A 21,616-nucleotide genomic window follows, 5' to 3' on the forward strand; every position below is an offset into this window, starting at 1 on the left:
ACTAAGCCTTGTTAAGGTGTAGTCCATTCTATTGTTCCTACATTTAAAGCCACGATTCAGAAATCAAAACCCATCTTAAAATATAATCTTAATCAGCTCTTCACTTCTCATATCCAACTTTTTTCAAATCTTTGCCTCTTAACATCAGTAGTTTCGAAAGCAACACCTATGACCTTAAAGTCTCCAGATTCTTGCCTCTAACTTCATAATCTCTAATACTTTTAAGATTATTTCTGGCAGTACCATCCATGTCCAAATAAATCATCTTATTTAACATAAATTACAGTTCTTCAAGATACAGAAATTGTCTTTGACATCAGTATTTTATGGAGTAGCTGTTTCAGAAAAGCTGTGTAATAATTTTTGTAAATTAATTTTGTATATGCAATAAAACCCTTACCTTCTCTCTTAGAATTGATACCATCTGTTCCAAGGGAGAATGGTTAAGTGGCTTGTCTTAGAGTCATACAGCTAAGTGTCTGAAGACAGATTTGAACTCAGAACATCCTGTCTTTAAGCCTGATTCTCTATCCACAGGGCCACCAAATGCCCCTTACATGCTCTTTAAAATAAATTAATAGTGAATTTTGATAAAGAAATTGGTCACCATCCAGCAATGCCACTATTGGGTCTATTTCCCAAAGAGATCATGGAAAAAGGACAAGAACTTATATAATGTAAAATATTTATAGTAGCTCTTTGTAATTGCAAAGAACTAGATATTGAAGGGATGTCCATCAATTGGATAATGGCTGAACAAGTTGTGGCATATGATTGTGAAGGAATACTATTGCACCATTAAGAAATATGATGAGCAACATTTCTCAAAGTTCTCAAGAACTAAGTAAAGTTTATAAGAATCCAAGTCACGGGATATGAAAAGGCAGTTTTCAGATAAAGAAATCAAAGCCATCAATAAGCATATGAAAAAATGGTCTAAATTCCTCCTGATTAGAGAAATGCAAATTAAACCTACCTATGAGATTGGCCAATATGACAATAAAGGGAAATAGCTGTTGGAGGGAATGTGGCAAAATTGGGAAACTAATGTATTGCTGGTGGCATTGTGAATTGATTTGACTATTCTGGAGGGTAATTTGGAATTATGACCAAAGAGCTATAAAAGAATGCATACCTTTTGATCCATCAATAACACTCCTAGGTCTATATCCCAAAGAGATTTTTTAAAAATGGGAAAGGACTTGTTTGTGCAAAAATATTTATAGCTGTGCTTATTGTGGTGGCAAAGAACTAGAAACTAAAGGGATGTCCCTCAATTAAGGGAATGGATGAACAAATTGTGGTAGGGGATGATGATGGAATACTATTGTGCTATAAGGAATAATAAATAGGATGATCTCAGAAAGAGCTGGAAAGACCTACATGAACTGATGCAGAGTGAAATAAGCAGAACTAGGAGATTATATACACAGTAACTGAAATATTATGGAATAATCAAAAGTGATAGACTGGGCTACTAATAGCAATACAACAATTCAGGACAATTCTGAGGGACTTATGAAAAAGAACGTTATCCACCTCTAGAGAAAGAACTGTTGGAGTAGAAATGCAGATGAAAACATGACTTATCACTTGTTTATTTGGGTATATGTTTTGGGGTTTTGGTTTTCTTTCTTTCTTCTTTCCTTCTTTTTTAAACCCTTACCTTCTGTCTTGGAGTCAATATTGTATATTGGCTCCAAGGCAGAAGAGTGGTAAGGGCTAGGCAATGGAGTTAAGTGACTTGCCCAGGGTCACACAGCTGGGAAGTATCTGAGGCCAGATTTGAACCTAGGACCTCCCATCTCTAGGCCTGGCTCTCAATCCACTGAGCCACCCAGCTGCCCCCAGGGTTTTGGTTTTCTAAGATTATTCACTTACAAAAATGAGCAGTATGGAAATATATTTTAAATGATAATATATGTACAACCCAGATTGAATTGCTTATCAACTCCGGGAGTAGAAAGGAGGCAACATGAATCATGTAACTCTAAAAAACGTGTAAATTTGTTATTAAAATAAAGATAAAACTAAAAAAAAACTTTAAAAAACATGGGAAAACCTACATGAAATTGTGAAAAGATGAGAATAGAGGATACGATATATTCTGCTACAGAATTGTTTGAAGAATAACTTAAAAGAATTGATAAATAGAAACATCAAAGACATAGTTTATATATACTTTTTTTTTTGTCAAGTGATGCCTTCTCCAAATTGAGGAGGGGAAGAGGGAGAGATACTTAGGAATTTTAACGTAACCAATAATTTTTAGAAAATTTTCAAAAGAAATTGGTCACCATTAATCTCTCCCTCACTGGATTGCTTGAAGGACCAAATGTTGAAGTGCTTTACTAATGTAATTAAACCCCTTCAATAGATTACCCTGACAGGTCCTTCATTTCCTCTGTTCCACTCAAACCAATTTCCTTAATATCCATCTGGGTCAAATATACAGCTCTAGAATAACCTCTAGTCTTATCAACTACAACCCTAACTCAGTTTTCCTTACAATTAATCCCTCTTATTTTCCATTCCATGTTTGCTGAGTGAAACACACTTCTATACCCAACTTTTGTGTATTTATGAGTGTGTGCTTCCTGCTTCTAACCAATGCAGATGAGTCTTAGGTTCAAGTGTAGCCTGCCCCTGGCTTCTTCCTCCTTGTGCAGATTTCTACCTGAGCATCCCAATTACTGTCTGGTCCATTTTCTAAATCTTTGTGGAGGGATTGTATTGGGATAGCTAAGCTATACTTCTTCTCCATCTAGACTGCCTCCTTCTAGTCTACCCAGTTGACCCTCTTCCTGATTCAATAATTATTGAAATGTCCTTTCTTTGATTGCTTCACTTTCTCTAGAAGACATATCCCCAAAATGCATCCCCCTCCATATCAACACCAACAAAATATAATTTTTCCTGTTTTATTTATTCAATGCAAATGCTTTACATAAAGTTTTATGTACCTTTTATATCATCCTGTGTCAATAAACCACTAAAAATAAGAACCAAGTCTATATAACTTGTTGTACAGAGCCTAGAATAGTACACTCATAAGAAGTGGAAAAAAGCTTTCACTGAGGATGAAAAGGGAGCAAGAGGTTCTAGGCAAAAACTCTGAAGACCTAAATGAGACTTGGAGATTACTTTCTTCTCATTTACCTGAAGACAGTCCATCATGGGCAAGTAAAAGGCATAATGGTGGAAGACACTAAGGGTAGAAGCTAGTTACTGAGGCACGTGCAATGAGCATTCCATTTGGAACATTTCTTCAATCAATTGTAAGCAGTCCATATAAAATGAAGACAAAGATTCTCTTTAAAGATGTCAGGAAGGCACAAGATCTCCTACACAAAGAGGGACCCAAGACCAACCAAATGTCTACAAGGCTTCTGAGAATGGAGCAGCCTGAGAGCCCCAACACATTTGAGGGATGACAAGGCACAAAGGTGAGACTGATGAGGCAACATTCATAAAAGATCATTCCCTGGAATAATTCCCTGAAACGTGGGCCTGTGCTGTAAGCTTTGGCTTAAAAAATCCAGTGATACCAGGGAAATCCATCACCATACAGACATCAGAAATGAAGATGGCAGACTAGGTAATGTCAGATGCTATTTCCCACGTGGCTCTTAAGCCAACCAAATAGCAGTATCTGCCCATACACTTCATATCACAATGTTCAATCCTGGGCAAAAATGATCAACAAAGATAAGTTGATGGCTTGATCCAAGAGTCCTTCTTGAGAGGTTAGACTGTACTCCAGAGAGACGGATCTGGAAAATCACTCACTTCTCCTACTTCGCTGAAAGGTTTCCCACCTTGAGTGAATGTCAACTTGTACCTTAGCCTGACAGGATCCTGGAAAAAAAAGATTAAAAAAAAGTGTTCCAAAGAATATAGAGTATGAGTGGACCTGAAACCTCCTAAAGAGTCTAAGATCAGTCCCTTTAAAGGGAAGATTTTACCCATTTAGAAAGCTTAAAAAAAAAAAAAAAAGCTTACAATCCAAAATCCAGAGTGTTCTTGGCAGTCTTAAACAAGAAGCTCTAAAATCTAGGCCACCTGCCCCATAGCACTCATTTCTTGATTTTAAAAAGCAGTTTGGGACAAAAAGGTATAACATACTTGGCCTTGGCTTTTTCTTATTACAAAGATAACAGAAAGCTCACTATCAACCCAAGTATAAAGCATGAGAAACTCCTAGAACAGTTTAAGTGACCCCAAGCTATACTATACTAAGTAAATGCCTACAGGGTTTCCAGAGATTTAGAGGGAAAACAAAAATGCTCCATTGTCAACAAAAGAGCTGGATTTCTCCAGTTCACAACTACCAGTAAGCAAATGGAGGCGAATAGGTGGCAAAGTAGACAGAGTACTAAGCCTGGAGACAAAAGATCTAAATTCAAATCCTTCAGGCCCTTACTAGTTTTGTGACCCCGGGCATCACTTAAACTCCATCTTTATTTACTTGATTGTAAAATGAGAATCATAAAAGAACCTGTCACTGGGTTATTGTGAGGATCAACTGAGATAATATCCATGCAGCCCTTAGCACAATGCCTACACAGAGGAGGTGCTTAAATCACTTCATGAAGAAAGCTGACTATGATACTCTGCAGGTAGAAATGGCACCAGGTCTCACTACCCAGAGAAGGGAAAAAACCACTCTTCTGCAGCCTGGAGACACAGCCCAATGGCACCCTCATGGGGAGTACGTACTTTGTGTGGATTTGCAAGCAGGAGAACTTGAGAGATTACAGCGGGTGGCAGCAGTGGACTAAATGCAGGGAGCTTAGAACTGGAAGCTGGCTGCAGTTTCACTTTCATTGCCTGCCAGATGAAAACAAGTGACCCCACCTTAGATAAAGATCCATTCTCCAAGTGGGTTAAAGAGTTCCTGCACCAACAAGGCATTAATTAGTGTGCCCATCTTTCCACAAGAGTTCCAGTGTTGATTATTATCTTCTTTGTTTTGGGAATGAGACTCTCCTGGCTTTCCTCCTACCTCTCTCATTGCTTCTCTGTCTCCTGCCTGCTAGCCATTGGTTCTGCTGTATTTCTTTGGGATCTCATCAGTTGTCATAGATTCAATTTACCATCTCCATCAAATCTACTCATCTAAACCTAACCTCTTGGCTGACCTCCAGTCTCTTCTCCAGATGCCTGTTGGATATCTCCAACTAGAAGTCCTGCAGGTGTTTTAAACTCAGCATATCTGAAGCTGAACTCATTAGCTTACCCAACAACCTTTCCTTTTATTGTTAAGGATACCACCATCTGCCTAGTTACCCAGACTCACAACCAGGGAGCTAACTGTTAAATTTTCAGCAAATACTAATATTTTGTTAAATTAATATGTTTATTATATAATTATTATTACTGTCTATAATATTTATTATATCACATAATATTGTATAAATCATATATAAAATATACAAATTAACAAACTTTTTTTTTGTTGTTTGTCTAGACCTAAAAAAGATAATGGAGAAAATGTTAAAAATGAAGATTAAACTTAAACGTGTGTCCTGCAGCACATTTGCCAGCATACTCCCGGCACAGTGTGTCATCCTCAACTCTTTGCTCTCTCATCCCTCCATAATCCAATTTGTTATCAAAGGCTATCAATTCTACTTTTGTAATATCTCTCTGATTTGCCCCTTCTCTCCTCTGACACTTGTCACCACCAAGATATAGGACTTCATCATCTCCCTCAGAATTGTCCTGGATCTTTGTATTGCTGATAGCAGTTAAGTCTATCACAGTTGATTATTCCACAATAGTGCTATTTCTGTGTACAATGTTTTCCTGGTTCTGCTTATTTCACTCTACATCAGTCCATGAAAGTCTTTCCAGCTCTTTCTGAAATTATCCTGTTCATCATTCCTTATAGCACAATAGTATTCTATTACCATCACATACCACAATTCAGCCATTCCCCAACTGATGGACATCCTTTCAATTGCCAATTCTTTGGCACCACAAAAAGAGCAGCTATAAGTATTTTTATACAAATAGGTCCTTTCCACCTTTTTTTTTTTTAATCTCTTTGGGATACAGATCTAGTATTGGTATCACTGGATCAAAGGGTTATAACCCTTTAGGCAGAGTTCCAAATCGCCTTCCAGAATGGTTGGATCAATTCACAACTCGACCCACAATGCATTAGTGTCCCAATTCTGCTACATTCCCTCCAACATTTATTACTTTCCTTTACTATCATATTGGCCACTCTGATGAAGGTGTGAGGTCATACTTTAGACCAGCTCTAGGTATTTTCACTGGCTGTCCCTCATTCAGGGAATGCTCTCCTCCCTCTTCATCTCTGCCCCTGGCTTTCTCCAAGTCTCAACTAAAAGCCTTAAATCTTGTGCCTTCTTTCTGTTGATTATTTTCAATTTATCCTGTATATATGTCTTGTTTGTACATAATTGTTTGAATATTGAAAACACGCGATGGCTTTTGTTTTTCTGTGTATCCTTAGCACTTACCACAGTGCCTGGAACATGTAGGCATTAAATAAATGCTCAATGACTATCTTTATAAAAGAATTTTAAAATGTATAAAAGTTTAGAAAGAATTATTCTCCCTTCTTTTCTTTTTAAATCATTTCCCTTGATCCCTTGTCATACTATTTTGCCTAATTTTTTTAAAGTTTCCCTTTGTTGATTGGCTTATCATTAAATATGTAAATCTGTAATTTTTCTTGTGTAGGCCGAGCCCAGTTAGGAGCATTGATTCCAACAGTTGTTTTTCTTTAAGGAATATTTTTAAAAATTAATTTATATAGATATTGAATGAGCTTTGGTAGGTCAAATCCCAAATATTTTATGTTTTTTTGTAGTTAATTCTGAATTGGACTTCCCCTTCTATTATTGCCTCCTGGATTGTTTTACTGTATAGAGATGTTTACTTTTTGTGGTTTTGTTTTATAGCATACAATCTCATTGAAACTATAAATTATTTCAAATAGTTTAATTGTTGATTTTCTATGTAAAATATAATGTCTGAGAGCAGCCGGACAGCTAGGTAGATTGAGATTCAAATCTGGCCTCAAAACAGTTCCTACTTTTGTGACCCTGGTAAAAAAGTCACCTCACCTCAATTGCCTCAACTTTACTGCTCTTCTGCCTTGGAGCCAATACTCAGTATAAATTCTAAGATGGAAGGTAAGAGGTTTTTGGTGGTTTTTTTTTAAATCATGTCATCACTCCATAGAGATAATTTGGGCTTTTCTTTGTTTATTTTTGATCTTAGCTGTGTGATTAGAATAAAAATATATATCTATTATTATTAGAATAAAAAATATTTATTTTTACCACTTTTTAAAAAAGATCTTACTATATCTATACTTCATAAGATTCTACCATACATGAGTATTGCATTTGAAAGTCCTTTTCTCTATCTTGTCTTCCTAACATTATATCATTCTTATGTTACTGCAATAAATCCAATTAGATCATGATGAATGATTTTTTACATTGCTATAATTCTGGACAGAATTTTATTTTAAATTGCTAAATCTATATTCACAGTGAATTTAGTCTGTATTTCTGGCTTTGCTTTCTCATTCCCCATTTTAGGAATTAGGAATATATTTGACTCATAAATGGCCTTTGATAGAGTTCTTTTAATTTTGAGATTAACTTGGAAAGCACATATATTGTTATTTGAAAATTTGATGCAATTTATAAATTCATCGTGTCCCAAGTCCCACTTTTGGGAGTACCCTTAATTTCATTTTCTGAGATGAGATTATTTAAGATCTCATCCATTCTAGACAGCAATTTGAAATGTGCAAAAACAGTGAATAACATGCCCCTACCTTTGGACACAGAAAGTTCATTACAAGGCAGATACTTCAAGGAGTAACTGACAAAGAGAAAGGTTCTGCATATGCCAAAATATTCAGAGTAGCATTTTTTGTGCTGACAATAATTTGGAAACAAGGTACATGCCCATAGATTAAGGAATAATTAAACAAACTGCCATATATAAATGAAATGTAATATTAACATGGCTTAAGAAATTATGGATGACAGAAAAGTTAGACTACATCCAAAGTGAAAAGCTACAAACAGGAAAATAATATACACAGTGACAACAATGATAAGTAGAAAGAACAACAAACTAATCAGAAAATAAATGGTATAAACCTTTGATCCAGCCATACTACTGCTGGATTTGTACCCCAAAGAGATAATAAGGTCAAATATGTGCACAAAAGTATCCATAAATGCACTCTTTATGGTGGCAAAAAAATGGAAAATGAGGGGGTGTCCATTGATTGGGGAATGGCTGTACAAATTGTGGTACCTGATGATGGAATGCTATTGTACTGAAAGGAATGATGCAGAGTGAAAGAAGTAGAAAGGAAAACATTGTACACAGAGAATGATACACTGTGGTACAATTGAATGTAATGGACTTCTCTACTAGCAGCAATGCAGTGATCCAGGACAATCCTGAGGAATTTAGGAGAAAGAACGCTATCCATATTCAGAGGAAGAACTGTAGGAACAGAAATGCAGAAGAAAAACATAGGATTGATCACATGTTTTGATGGGTACATGATTGGGGATTTGGGCTTTAAATGTTCACTCTACTGCAAATATTAATATATAAATGGGTTTTGAACAGTGATACATGTATAACCAAGTGGGAGGGGGGGGAGAGCAAAGGGGAAGGAAAGAACATGAATTATGTAACCATGGAAAAATATTCTAAATAAATACATTTGAATAAATAAATGAATAAAATAAATGCTACAGTTTTATAATGAATGAGCTTGATCCCAAAAAGAGACAAGATCATAAATGGATAAATAAAATCAGATTTATTATAATGGTTAGTTTTGCCAAATTTTTTTCCCTTTCTCTATTTTATTCTAAGGGATGGATCTCTGGAAGGAGTGGGAAGGATACAATGTAGTTGATGAAACAATCTAAATACTAATTAATTCAAATCTGGCCTGGCAATGTCCTAGCTACATTACCCTAGGCAAGTTACTTAATCCCATATGCCTAGCCCTTGCCCTTCTGTCTTAGAATTATTACCAAAAAATTAAGGGTTTAAAATAAGCAAGTAAAAAAAAAGCAATTCAATGTTTTTCAAAAATTTCTTTTTCAAATAAAGAGCTCATCTAGCTTACAGCATGAGCTATAGTCCCTCCAAAAGAAATCCTGAGAGAAACATAGATATCTAGTTTTTTCACTGGGTCTCTAATTCTAAGCAGGTTTATTCCTGGCTAAAGCCCAGCCAAATGTCTATTACTGGTTCAGAAAAGGGATTCAGGAGTTGAAGTAGAACTTCCAGGAAACAGTCTCTACCAGCTACTCACCTTTGGCACAGCCACCTGAAACACAATGTCCCAGACAGGCTGTGGTGCTGTGCTCAGCATAGACAGCAACAGTACCTGTACCTCAGGGTAACCCGGGACTCCAGCCTGGGAAAAATGGAGCAAGACTTTGAAACCATTTCGATCATACACGGTGATGGGAGGCAGGTCACCTGGTGGAGAGGGACCCGATTAGGAAGATGAGCCTCTAACCCATAATCCTCAAAGGGAAGTGATGAACTGAGTGCAAGAGGCCCTGGCCCAAAGCCTGCTTCCTACCCCGGAAGATAAAGCGTTCTATGTCTCTCACTCCCCAACTACTTCCCGTACTCTCCACTCTACAGAAGAGCAGAGCAAAGGCCTATCAAAATGTACTTCTTCCCTGAAGGCTTGTCTTGGAAGGAAAATGGTTAAAGCTAGGGGAAAAGGAGGGCTACATTTATGTCATTTCCCTTCTGAGGCTGTGATAGCCAATGCAGCGCATTATCATATTTAATCTTTGTATCCACCAAGTACTTAGATCTCACCTACTCAAATGGCTTCAGTTCTCATAACTGTGTGAAGGGGCATCTTGGGGACTCAGTGGACGGAAAGCCAGGCCTAGAGATGGGAGGTCCTGGGTTCAAATAAGACCTCAGATATTTTCTAGTTTTGTGACTCTGGGTAAATCATGTAACCCCAGTTACCTAGCCATTACCACTCTTCTGCGTTGGAACCAATAAACAGTATTGATTATATGACAAAAGGTAAGAGTAAAAAAAATAATAATAATTATATGAAAGGGGGAAGGGGGGTCAGCTAGGTGACTCAGCAGATAGAGAGCCAGGCCTGGAGTTGGTAGGACCTAGGATGAAATCCAGCCTCAGACACTTCCTAGCTTTGTGACCCTGGGCAAGTCACTTAACCTCAATTGCCTACCCTTTACCCTTCTGTCTTAGAGTTGTTACTAAGAAAGAAAGGGGTTAAAAAAAGAACAAATGACTTAAAAATGTATATTTGTAGCCACAGCATCTTACCTGTGCCCCAATTTTGCATCTGCAAAAGGCTGCAGGATATCTTCAAACAGTGGCACCTCATCACATTTTACACTAAACATTTTTTCTCCTCCAAACTAGACTCCTTTCCAACTTCCCTATCTGTCAGTGAGTCATCTACTAACATTCTCTCAAACCCCTCTGCCTATGCTCTAAACTTTGTAGTCACTTTCTACTCTTTTCAGCCCCTCCTTTCTACTCCCACTGCCATGATGTTATTATTGGGCTATTGCAAGTCTTGTGACTGGCCTCCTTATCTCTAGTTTCTTCCTTTTCCTATCTGTATGGCTACCAAACTATGCTTTGTAAAATTATTACGTGTAGGGATTTACCACAATGGCTCCCCACTCCACCTCGATTCATACTCATGAATCCTTCCTCTGCACCTGTCACTCACGTTGATGAACTCTCATCAGTCTCATCATAGCCCATGCTCACTCCTGCCTCTCCTCTTTACTTATGCTCTGTTCCTGCTTGGAAATTTCTTTCTCCCTCTCTTCAACCCCATTCTTCAAGGTGCTGCTCAATCCCCATTTCCTTCATGAAATCTTCCCAACTACTTCCTTTCTCCTCCACCCTGCCTCAATATTTTTTGGTCCATATTCCTAATAAAATCAACTGTCTTAATGTCTATTTACAGGACTGGTTTAAGGAAATAGATTATACTTACTGGGCTTAATTGATTCTAGTGGAACAAAAAGTTGACTTAGAGATTGATTCAGGAGTGCTGGTTGGGAAGGAGTATCTCCTGTTCTTATCTCCCAAGACTGTTCTGGAAAAGAATTGGTACCCACTGGTGAATCTTTTGAGAGTGTTTTCTGATGAAGGAAATTCCTGGAGGAAAATAATTTTAAAATAAAAGGTTAGAGAGAAAAAGCTCTCTTCTCTGGTACTTTCTCTCTAGAAAATGCACACGCACATACACACAAAATATATTTTCATGCTTCCTTTGGGAGTCAGGGAATAGAGAAGCCAATTGGAGAAGGGTAGGGGAAGTAGGAGTTCCCTAGCTTTCACTACATTGTGACTTCATGGGACTTTGGGGGAGATCAAACTATCCCTTCCAGAGATAATCTATAAAGTGCTTTATAAGGTTAGAAGTGCTTTAAAAATGTAAGTTATCAATATTATCAATCAACAAGGATTTATTAAGCATCTACTATGTGCCAGGCACTATGGTGAATACAGAAAGAGAATACAAAGGACAGTGAGTAAGCCTCTCCCCTCAGGATCTTAACATCCTAAAAGGGGGAAAAAACCCCCACACACACAATCACACAATGAATGGAGGTTGGCAACTGGGAAAGGACCTGTTCATACTAGCCAGTTAGTCTATGCTGCTCTTTTTGTTGTGGCAAAGAATTGAAAACTAAAGGAATTTCCCCCAACTAAGGAATGGCTAAACAAATTATGCTATATGACAGTGATGAAATACTATTGTGCTATAAGGAATGATGAACAGGATGATTTCAGAAAGACCTAAACTTCATGGTCTGATGCAGAGTGAAATAAGCAGAACCAGGAAAACATCGTACACAGTAACAGCAATATTGTGAAATGATCAGCTGTTATAGACTTAACAAAGATAGAATACAAATCTGAGGGACTGATGACAAAAAGTGCTATCCATCTTTCAAAGAAAGAACTGCTAGAATCAGAATGCAGATGAAAGCACAATTTTTCACTTGTTTATTTGGTTTTATGTTTTGGGGTTTTGTTTTTCTATGATTATTCACTTATGAAAATGAACAATATGGAAATGTGTTTTACATGATCATACATGTATAACCAAGATTAAATCGCTTGCCAGCTCCCAAAGTGGGGAGGGAAAAAGAGGGGGAGACAGTCTGCATCATATTACTTCAGAAAATTCATAATAATAAAATAAAATAAAAATTTTTTTAATTTAAAAAGAATTAGTTTGGCAAGGGAGGGCACTACGACCAGAAGAAATGGGAATGGTTCCATGTAGAAGGTAGCACTTCAGCTTAATTCTGAAGGCATGCAGGGATCCTAGGAGGAATGGATGAGAAAATAGAATATTAAAATCAGCATAAAAGAATAAAAAGAAGACAAAATAGTGTTTAGAAAAGCAGGTTAGTATGGCTGAACTGGAGTGAGAATGGAATAATATTTAAAGAAATGTTTAAAAGAAAAAGTGGGAAAGAGGCCACAAAGAATTTAAATTCCAGAAAATATTGGGAAGTAGAGTGATATAGTCAGATCTGTGCTTAAGGAAAATCATTTTGGTGGCTTTATAGAGGACAGATTGGAGTAGGAAGATCAATTAGAGGGCTACTGAAAGAGTCCAAGGGAGAAGTAATGAGGAACCAAATTTGTGGCACTATGATTTGCCAATTGACTGAGATTTGTGGAGTAGAGGAGTTGAGGATGCCATTCCTTCAAGGAGGCATCTTCCTGGTCATCCAGGTTCAGATAGTTTTGTTTAGGATGTTAAATTTCAGACATCTACAGGACATTCAGGTGGAAATACCCAAGAGGCAGCTGCTGCAGTAGGCCTAGAGCTCAGGAAACATTGGGAATGGATATTTATTTATTAACTGCCTCCTAAAAAGACCCCTAAAAAGATGCTCTGAGAGATAATGGAATAATATTACGCAATGAAAAATCACAAGCATGATTTAACACAAACTGATGCAAGGTGAAGCAGCATTTTTTTTGCTGGGGGGAAGGGGATTATCAGAGAGACCAGACTAAAAATCAGGTTAATAAAAAAAAAAAGAAAGGATAATCGAAGAAGAGAACAGAAGGAATCAAAGATAAGCAAGATTACTTTGAAAGATATGTGGTAGGAGGGCACCTGGGTGGCTCAGTGGATTGAGAGCCAGGCCTAGTGACAGAAGGTCCTGGATTCAAAGCTAGCCTCAGACACCTCCTAGCTGTGTGACCCTGGGGCAGTCACTTAACACTAATTACCTAGCCCTTGATACTTTTCTGTTTTGGGTACCAAGTCAGATGGCAGAGTTACCAAATAATTTAATGAAAGGTAGTGTGGTAGATATAGCACACCATGCTTGGAACCAGGAAGACCCTGAGTTAATATTTAGCCTCAGACACTTACTAGCTGTTGTTAACTTGGAAATATATACAGAACTTCCAAGTAGTTAGAAAACTCACTCTCATCAGGGAAAAGGGACTGGCAATCATTTGGTCATTACAGAACCAAAAGGCTCTGGGACTCGTACCTCTGGGAGAAGACAACATACTAGATGCCAACTCAGAAGAGATAGTGATCCTGAGAGTCTCTGTATACCTTTGGGAAGCCTACAAAGACTAACTACAATCAGGTGCATAAACACTCAACGGCTATGCCATTAGAAAATGGTCAGCTGTAACAAATTAAAGACAAACGTCAAACTCAGGAGTTGGGCTTCTGGGGAGGAAACTTTCAACCAATAGAGAAGCCTCCATAACAAAAAAAAGCTTAACATTTAAATCAAAATATGTGTGCTTAGTACTGGGGAGGTCAAAAGTAAGGGTAAACTAATTCATCAAAAAATCCATGTTGACACCATGTAACACTAGGCAAGTCTTTTCACTCCTGCTTGCCTCAGTTTCCTCATCTGTAAAATAAGGATAACAGCACCTACCTTCCAAGATTGTTGAAATGGAACAAATGAAAATAATTATAAAATGCTTAGCAATTCTAGGGCATGATATTAAGTGCTATTAAATGTTAGTTATTATTATTATACACTTGAGGCATAACATATACAAGTGTTCATTTTATTGGTGTATACTCAGATTTAATAGTAAATGGGGGGGGGGGGGTCATCAAATTAGCCAAAACCAGGAAAACAATATATAATCTGACTGCAATAATGTAAATGGAAAAACAATAACCACAAACAATGTTGCAAAATTGGCCCCAAATAAGAAATCAATGAAAAAAGTCAATCTGCTCCTTTTACAGAGGCCAAGACCCAAATCTCAGATTTTTTTTTTCAGGCAATTGATTAGCTTCACTTTTTTTTCCTTCCTTTTCCACTTTAAAAAAAATTATTTGTTTTTTACAAATTTAGTTTTCTGGGAAGAATAAAAGAGGAGAAAGGGGAAATCTAGACAATGTGAAAATAAAAGCTGTCATTACTGTATTTGATAATTATGAAACCAAAATCTACCTTATTGTGACCTGTACCAGTCATCTCTCTAATGCCTTTTTCCAAAAAGCAGTCCTTCAAATATTTCCTTTTCTTTCCATTCTTGTTCAGGCCAGTTTTTTTTTTAACCATTCCACTTATGTCATGATTTTGAGTTCCTTCACAATACTGTCTGCCTCAACAACTGTCAATGATCACCTTTAAACATTTAACACAATATTCCCTATACAGTATCACAAGAGAAGGGCAGAATGGGACAGTTACCTCCCTGGTTCTAAACACTACTAGACTTCAATTAAAACATTCTAAGATCAAATTAACTTTTTTTTTTTGCCAGCCATGTTAAACTGTTGGCTCATGCTGAACTTTCAGTGAATGAAAACACTTCAGCACTTTCCAGAAGGCTGTTAAACTATGCCTCTTACATATTTCCAGTTGATTATAACCTGAGTGAAATGAAGTATTTTACATTTATTCTTTTTTTTTCACCTTAAACCCTTATCCTCTGTCTTTGAAATGATTCTAAGTATCAGTTCCAAGGCAGAAGAATGGTAATGGCTAGGCAATTAGTATTAAGTGACCTGTCCAGGGTCACACAGCTAGGATGTCAAATTTGAACAAAGCTTTCCACTGAGCCACTTAGTTGCCCCTTTACATTTATTCTTATTAAATTCCATTTTGTTTAGTGGAGTCCACAGTCTTGCTCCATAAATTTATTATCTGTTACTTTACTAATTTACGAAAATGATTTTTGACTCCTTGCTTTGAAATAAAAAGTGACATATCTTATAGAAAAAGAAATGAAGAAATATCCAAGAATTCAGCTCCAGGAAATCTAGGCTCTCTGAATGCAAATAATAATGATCTCACAGTAAGACATCTTTATTTCTCCCACAAGACTCACTCAGGGAAAACCATTTTTCCTGCTCTTTCTCACACAATCTGTATTTTGAGCCTGCCTTTTCTTGGTAGGTTCACAAAAACCACATTTTTACAGATGGTTGTTGGGAGTATGAGACAGAGGGAGACGGTACAAAGGCAGCTTTCATATATGGGATGAGGCAAGAGGCAACATGTTCAGGATAAGCTGTCCATGCAAAGATTTTTCCAGAACTAGGGGTCTTAGTTTGCTCTTGAGGGTCTGTTAGTTCCCCCGTCCCCAGCCCCCACCCCAGCCCATGCAAGAAACAACTACAGACTTCCCATATGCCACAACTCATTACCATCTACTCCCCAGTATACTCACAATCTGCTTGACAGGTCAGGGATAAAAGAAGTCTGGGGAGCAGACAAGCCCAACAACAACTTTTCCTGAGAGCTTCCTTGGGACCCATTTGTCTGATGAGTCCTGCCAGGCAAGGGCTTCTTGGCCGTTGTACTAAAGAAGTCCCCCTCCTCCTGGCAACCATTCTCCGTGGCCACCTGTCAGATCAAAACCAGCTAGAATAAGAAAATAAGCATTTCCCCAAACCAAGGTGTGAGGAGTATGTAGGGAGTCCGAGGAGAGACTGGTCATTAGCTCCACTCGGCCAAAAAGACAACAGGCAGCTGCCCTTCTATGTCACCAAAGCAACTACAGCTCTGAGCTCTCTAAATCGGAGCCCTTATCCCATCCCACCAACCCCTGAGAAAAAGAAAAAAATACACAAAACTGTAAGTCAGAAAGCAGTCATCAGCAACTGGGATTCAGGCTCACTGAAGCAGCCAGGAATGATGAGTGAGGTACAGTAATTCTATAAAGATTAAAATTCAGGGAGACGGGGGCAGGTAGAAATTAGTTTCTCTCTGCAAGGAGTATTATATTTTTTAGAGGTTTATTAAAGGTTAAGGATTTAAGAATATACAAGTAAGAAAAGGCACATGCCAGGTGGGCCATGAAATTTTCACTCACATCATGAGAGGTGTCTGTTCGCCAGCGGAGACAGGAAGTAAAGAGAGACCCCGCCTATGGGGAAGACCCTTTAAATAAAGTTTTGTTCTCGTCCCAGGTGAGAATTCAGTGAGATTAGAGGGCATTCTGGGAGCTAGCAAGGACTCCTGGGGAATGGAATCCAGAGTTCAAATCTCAATTTTACAATTCTTGCAGGTAGAAATCAAAGAAGGGCAGGAATAAGACCCATCCCCCAGAATTCTAGGGCAGCAATATGATCTGGGAAGTTTTAGGTCTAGAACTTAAAGCGCCAGTTCATTTCCATGTTACAACTCTCTACCACCAGAGGTGATGTTCCTGTGAAGTTCTCAAATACCAATTGTCTCTCCATGACCCTAGGGATAGGCTTCCTTACCTGAAGAGCATCAAAGTCTGAGGACGTCTTGCATGAGACTGAGGCATCACTGAGCCCTGCAGGTAACAAGCACAGAGTATGACATAAAGCAGTTATTAAATCAGAGAATACTTCCATCCCCACCATCCCTGGTAGTGGTGAGGCATCCAATATCCTCACCACTCCTTCCCCTTCTACAAATGGCAAAGTACAGTACTTTCTTTAAAACAAACAAAAAAACCACCTTTTACCTTCTGCCTTATTATCAATTCTGAGACAGACAGAACAACAGTAAGGGCTAGACAATTGGGGTTAAGTGACTTGCCCAGAGACACATAGCTAGGAAGTGTCTGAGGCCTGATTTGAACTCATGTCCTCCTCCAGGCCTGGCCTAGCTGGCCCTATAGTTCTTTCAAATTTATTTCTAAACTCCAAGTAAAGGTCCATACCCTTTTGTCTCCACCATAAGCACAGATACTCTTTCCCAAAGGGAAATCCACGTAACTTTTCCTAACTCATGTGGACTTCCACAGAGCATTCACCCACCTAAAGTAGCCAGTTGTTCATCCAGAAGACTCGACGATGTGGGCTCACCCTGCTGGGGAGGGACTCCAGATTCAGAGTCCAGGTCAGAAAAGTCAATCAGGGAATAGCTTTTGATGCTGCCTGCCTTATCCTGCAAGGCTAGAGAAGGGGAAAGTTAGCTCTTAAGAGGAAAGAACCACCCTCAAAACACAGCCATGAAGTAAAGTGACCAGAACTAGACACAGGAACAACACTGTATAATGATCAACTTTTTAGCTATTATCAACCAATGTAAAAATAGACTCAAATCCAGGACTTCAACCCCCAGAAATCCTTGCTCCACTTCCCCAGGATGCCCTCTAATCTCACTGAATTCTCACCTGGACCGAGAGTGAGATGGGGTATTTAAACCTGGTTAGGAATAGGCTCGGGCTCTTTTGGACTTCCGTTTTGGAGCAGATGCGTCTCTTTCATGATGTGAGGTTATCTTGTCTAGGCCTCTCTGGCCTAGACATGTGCTTTCTTATTCTGTATTTTCTTTAATCCTTAACCTTTAATAAACCTCATAAAAATATAATACTCCTTGCAGAGAGAAACTAATTTCTACCTGACTCAGTTTCCCTAAATCTTAACTGTTACACCAATTAGCTCTTCTCAGAAGTATAAGGAGCCAAGACAATTCCAAAGGATTCCTGATGAAAAACACTATCTACCATTAGAGAAAGAACTGATAGAGAATCTGATCACAGATCAAAGCATACTGTTTTTCACTTTCTTTAGTTTTTTTTCAGGAGTGTCTGTATTTTCTTTCACAACACAATTAATATGGAAATTACACCAGTTCTTTTGGTTTTTTGTTTTATAAAACCCTTACCTTCCATCTTGGAATCAATATTGTATATTAGTTCCAAGGCAGGAAAGCAGTAAGGGCTAGGCAATAGGGGTTAAGAGACTTGCCCATGGTTACACAGCTGGGAAATTTCTGGGGCCACATTTGAACCCAGGACTTCCCATCTCTAGGCCTGGCCACCCAGCTGCCCCCTGCTCTTCAGGTTCTATAAACAGATCTACAGTTGTACCTTTTGAATGACTCATGAATGTTTTCCTTAAACAAAATGAAAATCCTGCACAATGGAAAGCATATGGTGCGTGGGAGGCGTGTTGCTCTCCAGTTACCTTGGGAGGCAGGCAGGTCTCCGTGGGTGCTGCTGGTGACTGTGCTGGCCACTGTGTTCCCACAACTGCCTTGGCCCTCCACCACCTGCTTATACAGGAGCATACCTTGAGTGAGCATGTCATTGGCCTGGAGAATCTCTGCTGCAAAAACAAGCGAAACGAAAGTCACTTGGGTTAGAAGCAGTCTCCAACCCCAGGCTAGCTCTTCTGCAAGCTCCACTGGCCTCTGTCCCACAGAACCTAGCTGCAGCTCTGCCCCTCAACCAGAAGGGCAGCGCTTTACCTTTACTTGGCTCCATTGGGCTCATCTAATCCCGGCTTAAATGCTGAGCCCTCCTGCCGCAGCCTCCCAGATGCCCAGAACTGTACCTCCTCTACTTGTTCTCACCTCAGGCGCAACCTGGCTGAGCTCTCAAAAAAACTTGTGGTTCAGACTAAAGAATGACCGACAGGAGGAGGAGCAGAGGGGCTCAGGGGTTAGAGTCAGGCTGGGAGTCCGGAAGGCCTGGGTTCAACTCTGGCCTCAGACACTTCCCAGCTGGGTGATGCTGGACAAGATACTTAACTCCCATTGCCTGTCCCTTACTGTTGTTCTGCTTTGGAAACAATATTTAGTTTCAATTCTAAGACAGAGGGTAAGAGTTAAAATTTAAAAAAGGGGGTGGGGGGGTGGGGAGACAACTCATAGGACCTTCTCAATAAGTGTTTTCCCTTTGGTTAATAACTGGTCAAAGTCAGCCAGAAATCCAGGCCAAGCATCTTGTAGAAGGCATAGAAAAGAAGTTAGAAACTTGACAGGAGAAACCAGTCCAATGTGTCATGGAGAACTGAACACATCTCACACAAAATAGACACCTTTCTCCTCCTCACCAAGCTCCTATGGCCATAGAATCATTCGGAGATGGCCAAAAGATGCTTTTCCCTTTAAAACAAAACCAAATATCCCTTGCTTTTCTTTGCCCAACTGGTTGGTCTTCTGTTCCTCTCTCCTTCTCTTCCTATAACTTTCAGACCATGTGCTAACCTCCAGTGAATTGTACCTTAAAACTTCACCACTTTTTTAAAGGGCAGCTGGGGGGGAGGGGGGGGATGGAGGTGGGGAGGAAGCTGAGTGGCTCCCTGGATTGAGATCCAGACCTAGAGACAGGAGGCCTTAAATTCAAATCTGGCCTCAGACACTCCTTGCTGTGTGACCCTGGACAAGTCACTTAATCCCCAGTGCTTGACCCTTATTGTTCTTCTGCTTTGGAACCAATACATAATATTGATTCTAAGATGGAAGACCTTTGATTTTTTTTTTAAACCAATCTTTGGGTAATTCAAGCCAGGTACCCAACGCCCTGCCTATAGAACCAGAGGCACTGTTTTTCTCATCCCTCTAGCAGGGAACCACATCTATGGTCATGTTCCTAACCCTTCAAGGCACTGCTTCAATTAAAAACAAAAACAAACCAAAAAAAACCGTCTATTACCTAGGGCCTCGTCATCATCCACAGTGTCACTGGCAAGGCGGAACAGGGTGGGCCTCAGCTTTTCACATTTCTCATACAAGCCCTGCGATGACAAACAGATCAAATGCATTAGAGAACTTTCTGCAGACACTGTCTCTCTGCAGGTGCCTCTTCCAGTGACCAGTGATAGCCAGGAGCTTGGAGCTGACAATTCAAGCCAAAGAGATGGAAGAGGTTCTTTTGTCTATAACCACTCCCCAACACTGATCCACCCAAGTTCTCACTCTCTAGGCTCATCTAACTGTATATTTGGAAAACAAAAGTAGCATCCCCAAATAGAAACTAGCTTGCCCAATGGATCCCACATTACATTTTGTTTTGCAACACACTAATGAACTTATCACATAATATAGTCCGAGTAGCTATCTGTTTTTATGTCTTATCCCCTAGACTGTAAGCAGAGATTGCTTTTCATCTAAACTCTGCAGATTTCCACCACAAACCAATTGAAACTAAATGTTGTGAAAATAAAAACAAGCTTAGACCCAAAGAGATAAGACTACTCTAGAGTATGAGGTCCATGAGTGTAGACCATTGTGTATAAGAGTGGTGTCAAATTCAAAGAGAAATGGATTCCATGGGGGCCACATAATGACTCAGAAATCCACAAACTAACATAATCTATGTTTTATTTTATTTTTAATAATAATTTTATTATTATTTTATTATTTATTTTATATATTATTATATTATATTTATTTATATTTATTTTATATATTATTATATATTATTTATTTTATATATTTATTATATTATTATTTTAATAATAATTTTATTATTATTTTGTTAGCCATTTCCTAGTTGCATTATAATCTAGTTCGGGTCACACTAAAGAGTGAGGCTGAAGCTTGATACCTCTTGGATATAACATCAGATATTTTGGATGTCCTGACTGGTTTTGCTAAATATTTTTCCTCTTTCTACTTTTCTTTTGGAAAAAAGATAGTTTCATTATAAAGGATGTTGAATCAATCTAAGAAAAGGGAGCACTTTCCAGGTTAGGGGTACAACCTTGTTCAAAGGTACGAAGATTGAAAATAGAATGTTGCTTCTGAGGAATAGCAAGAAAGTTTGTTTGACTGGACTAAAGAGTTTGTAAAGGAGGGGCAAGCTAGGTAGCACAATGGATAGATGTAAAAATGGATTGGAATCCAGGACTTCAATCCCCACAAGCCTTTGCTCCACTTCCCCAGAATGCCTTGTAATCTCACCTGGGCCGAGATCGAGAAGGGATTGATTTAACCTGATTGCAAAGGCTTTTGAGCGCTCTTTTTGGACTTCCATTTTGGGGCAGATGTGGCTCTTTCCATAATGTAGGTGAGGTCTTGTCTAGGCCTCTGGCCTAGGCACGTGTTTTTTCTTACTTGTATATTCTTAAATTCTCAACCTTTAATAAACCTCATAAAATATAATACTCCTTGCAGAGAGAAACTAATTTCTACCTGCCTCAGTCTTCCCCAAATTTTAATCTTTACATAGAGCACCAGGAATGGAGTCAGAAGTACCCAAGTTCAAATTTGACTTCAGATACTTTCTAGCTGTGTGACTCGGGGCAAGTCATTTAATACCAATTTACTAGCCCTTGCTGCTTTTCTATCTTAGAATTGATACTAACAGAAGGTAAAGATTTTTTTTTTAAGAGTTTATA

At 38.7% G+C, this 21,616-nt stretch overlaps 1 protein-coding gene across 5 annotated transcripts in view; it reads right to left on the reverse strand.

The window, feature by feature from the left end:
- Positions 1-2,907: 2,907 nt before the first annotated feature.
- GGA2 (golgi associated, gamma adaptin ear containing, ARF binding protein 2) overlaps positions 2,908-21,616 on the reverse strand; it is a 42,182-nt gene continuing 23,473 nt past the window's right edge. Inside the window, exons 9-18 of one of the 5 annotated variants that reach the window (XM_056806083.1) lie at positions 19,930-20,011; positions 18,458-18,595; positions 17,303-17,440; positions 16,778-16,833; positions 16,384-16,437; positions 15,739-15,914; positions 11,042-11,205; positions 9,341-9,510; positions 4,720-4,830; positions 2,908-3,858 (exon numbers count right to left, since the gene is read on the reverse strand). In XM_056806083.1, the coding sequence (XP_056662061.1) occupies positions 3,748-3,858; positions 4,720-4,830; positions 9,341-9,510; positions 11,042-11,205; positions 15,739-15,914; positions 16,384-16,437; positions 16,778-16,833; positions 17,303-17,440; positions 18,458-18,595; positions 19,930-20,011 (1,200 nt within the window). In that variant the 3' untranslated portion in view covers positions 2,908-3,747. Of the gene's footprint in view, positions 3,859-4,719; positions 4,831-9,340; positions 9,511-11,041; positions 11,206-15,738; positions 15,915-16,383; positions 16,438-16,777; positions 16,834-17,302; positions 17,441-18,457; positions 18,599-19,929; positions 20,012-21,616 lie in introns of all 5 variants that reach the window. The other 4 variants (XM_056806081.1, XM_056806084.1, XM_007498775.3 and 1 more) reach the window with 4 other exon arrangements.

The sequence above is a fragment of the Monodelphis domestica genome, chromosome 7 (genome assembly GCF_027887165.1).
Source record: "Monodelphis domestica isolate mMonDom1 chromosome 7, mMonDom1.pri, whole genome shotgun sequence".
Classification (NCBI taxonomy): Eukaryota; Metazoa; Chordata; class Mammalia; order Didelphimorphia; family Didelphidae; genus Monodelphis; species Monodelphis domestica.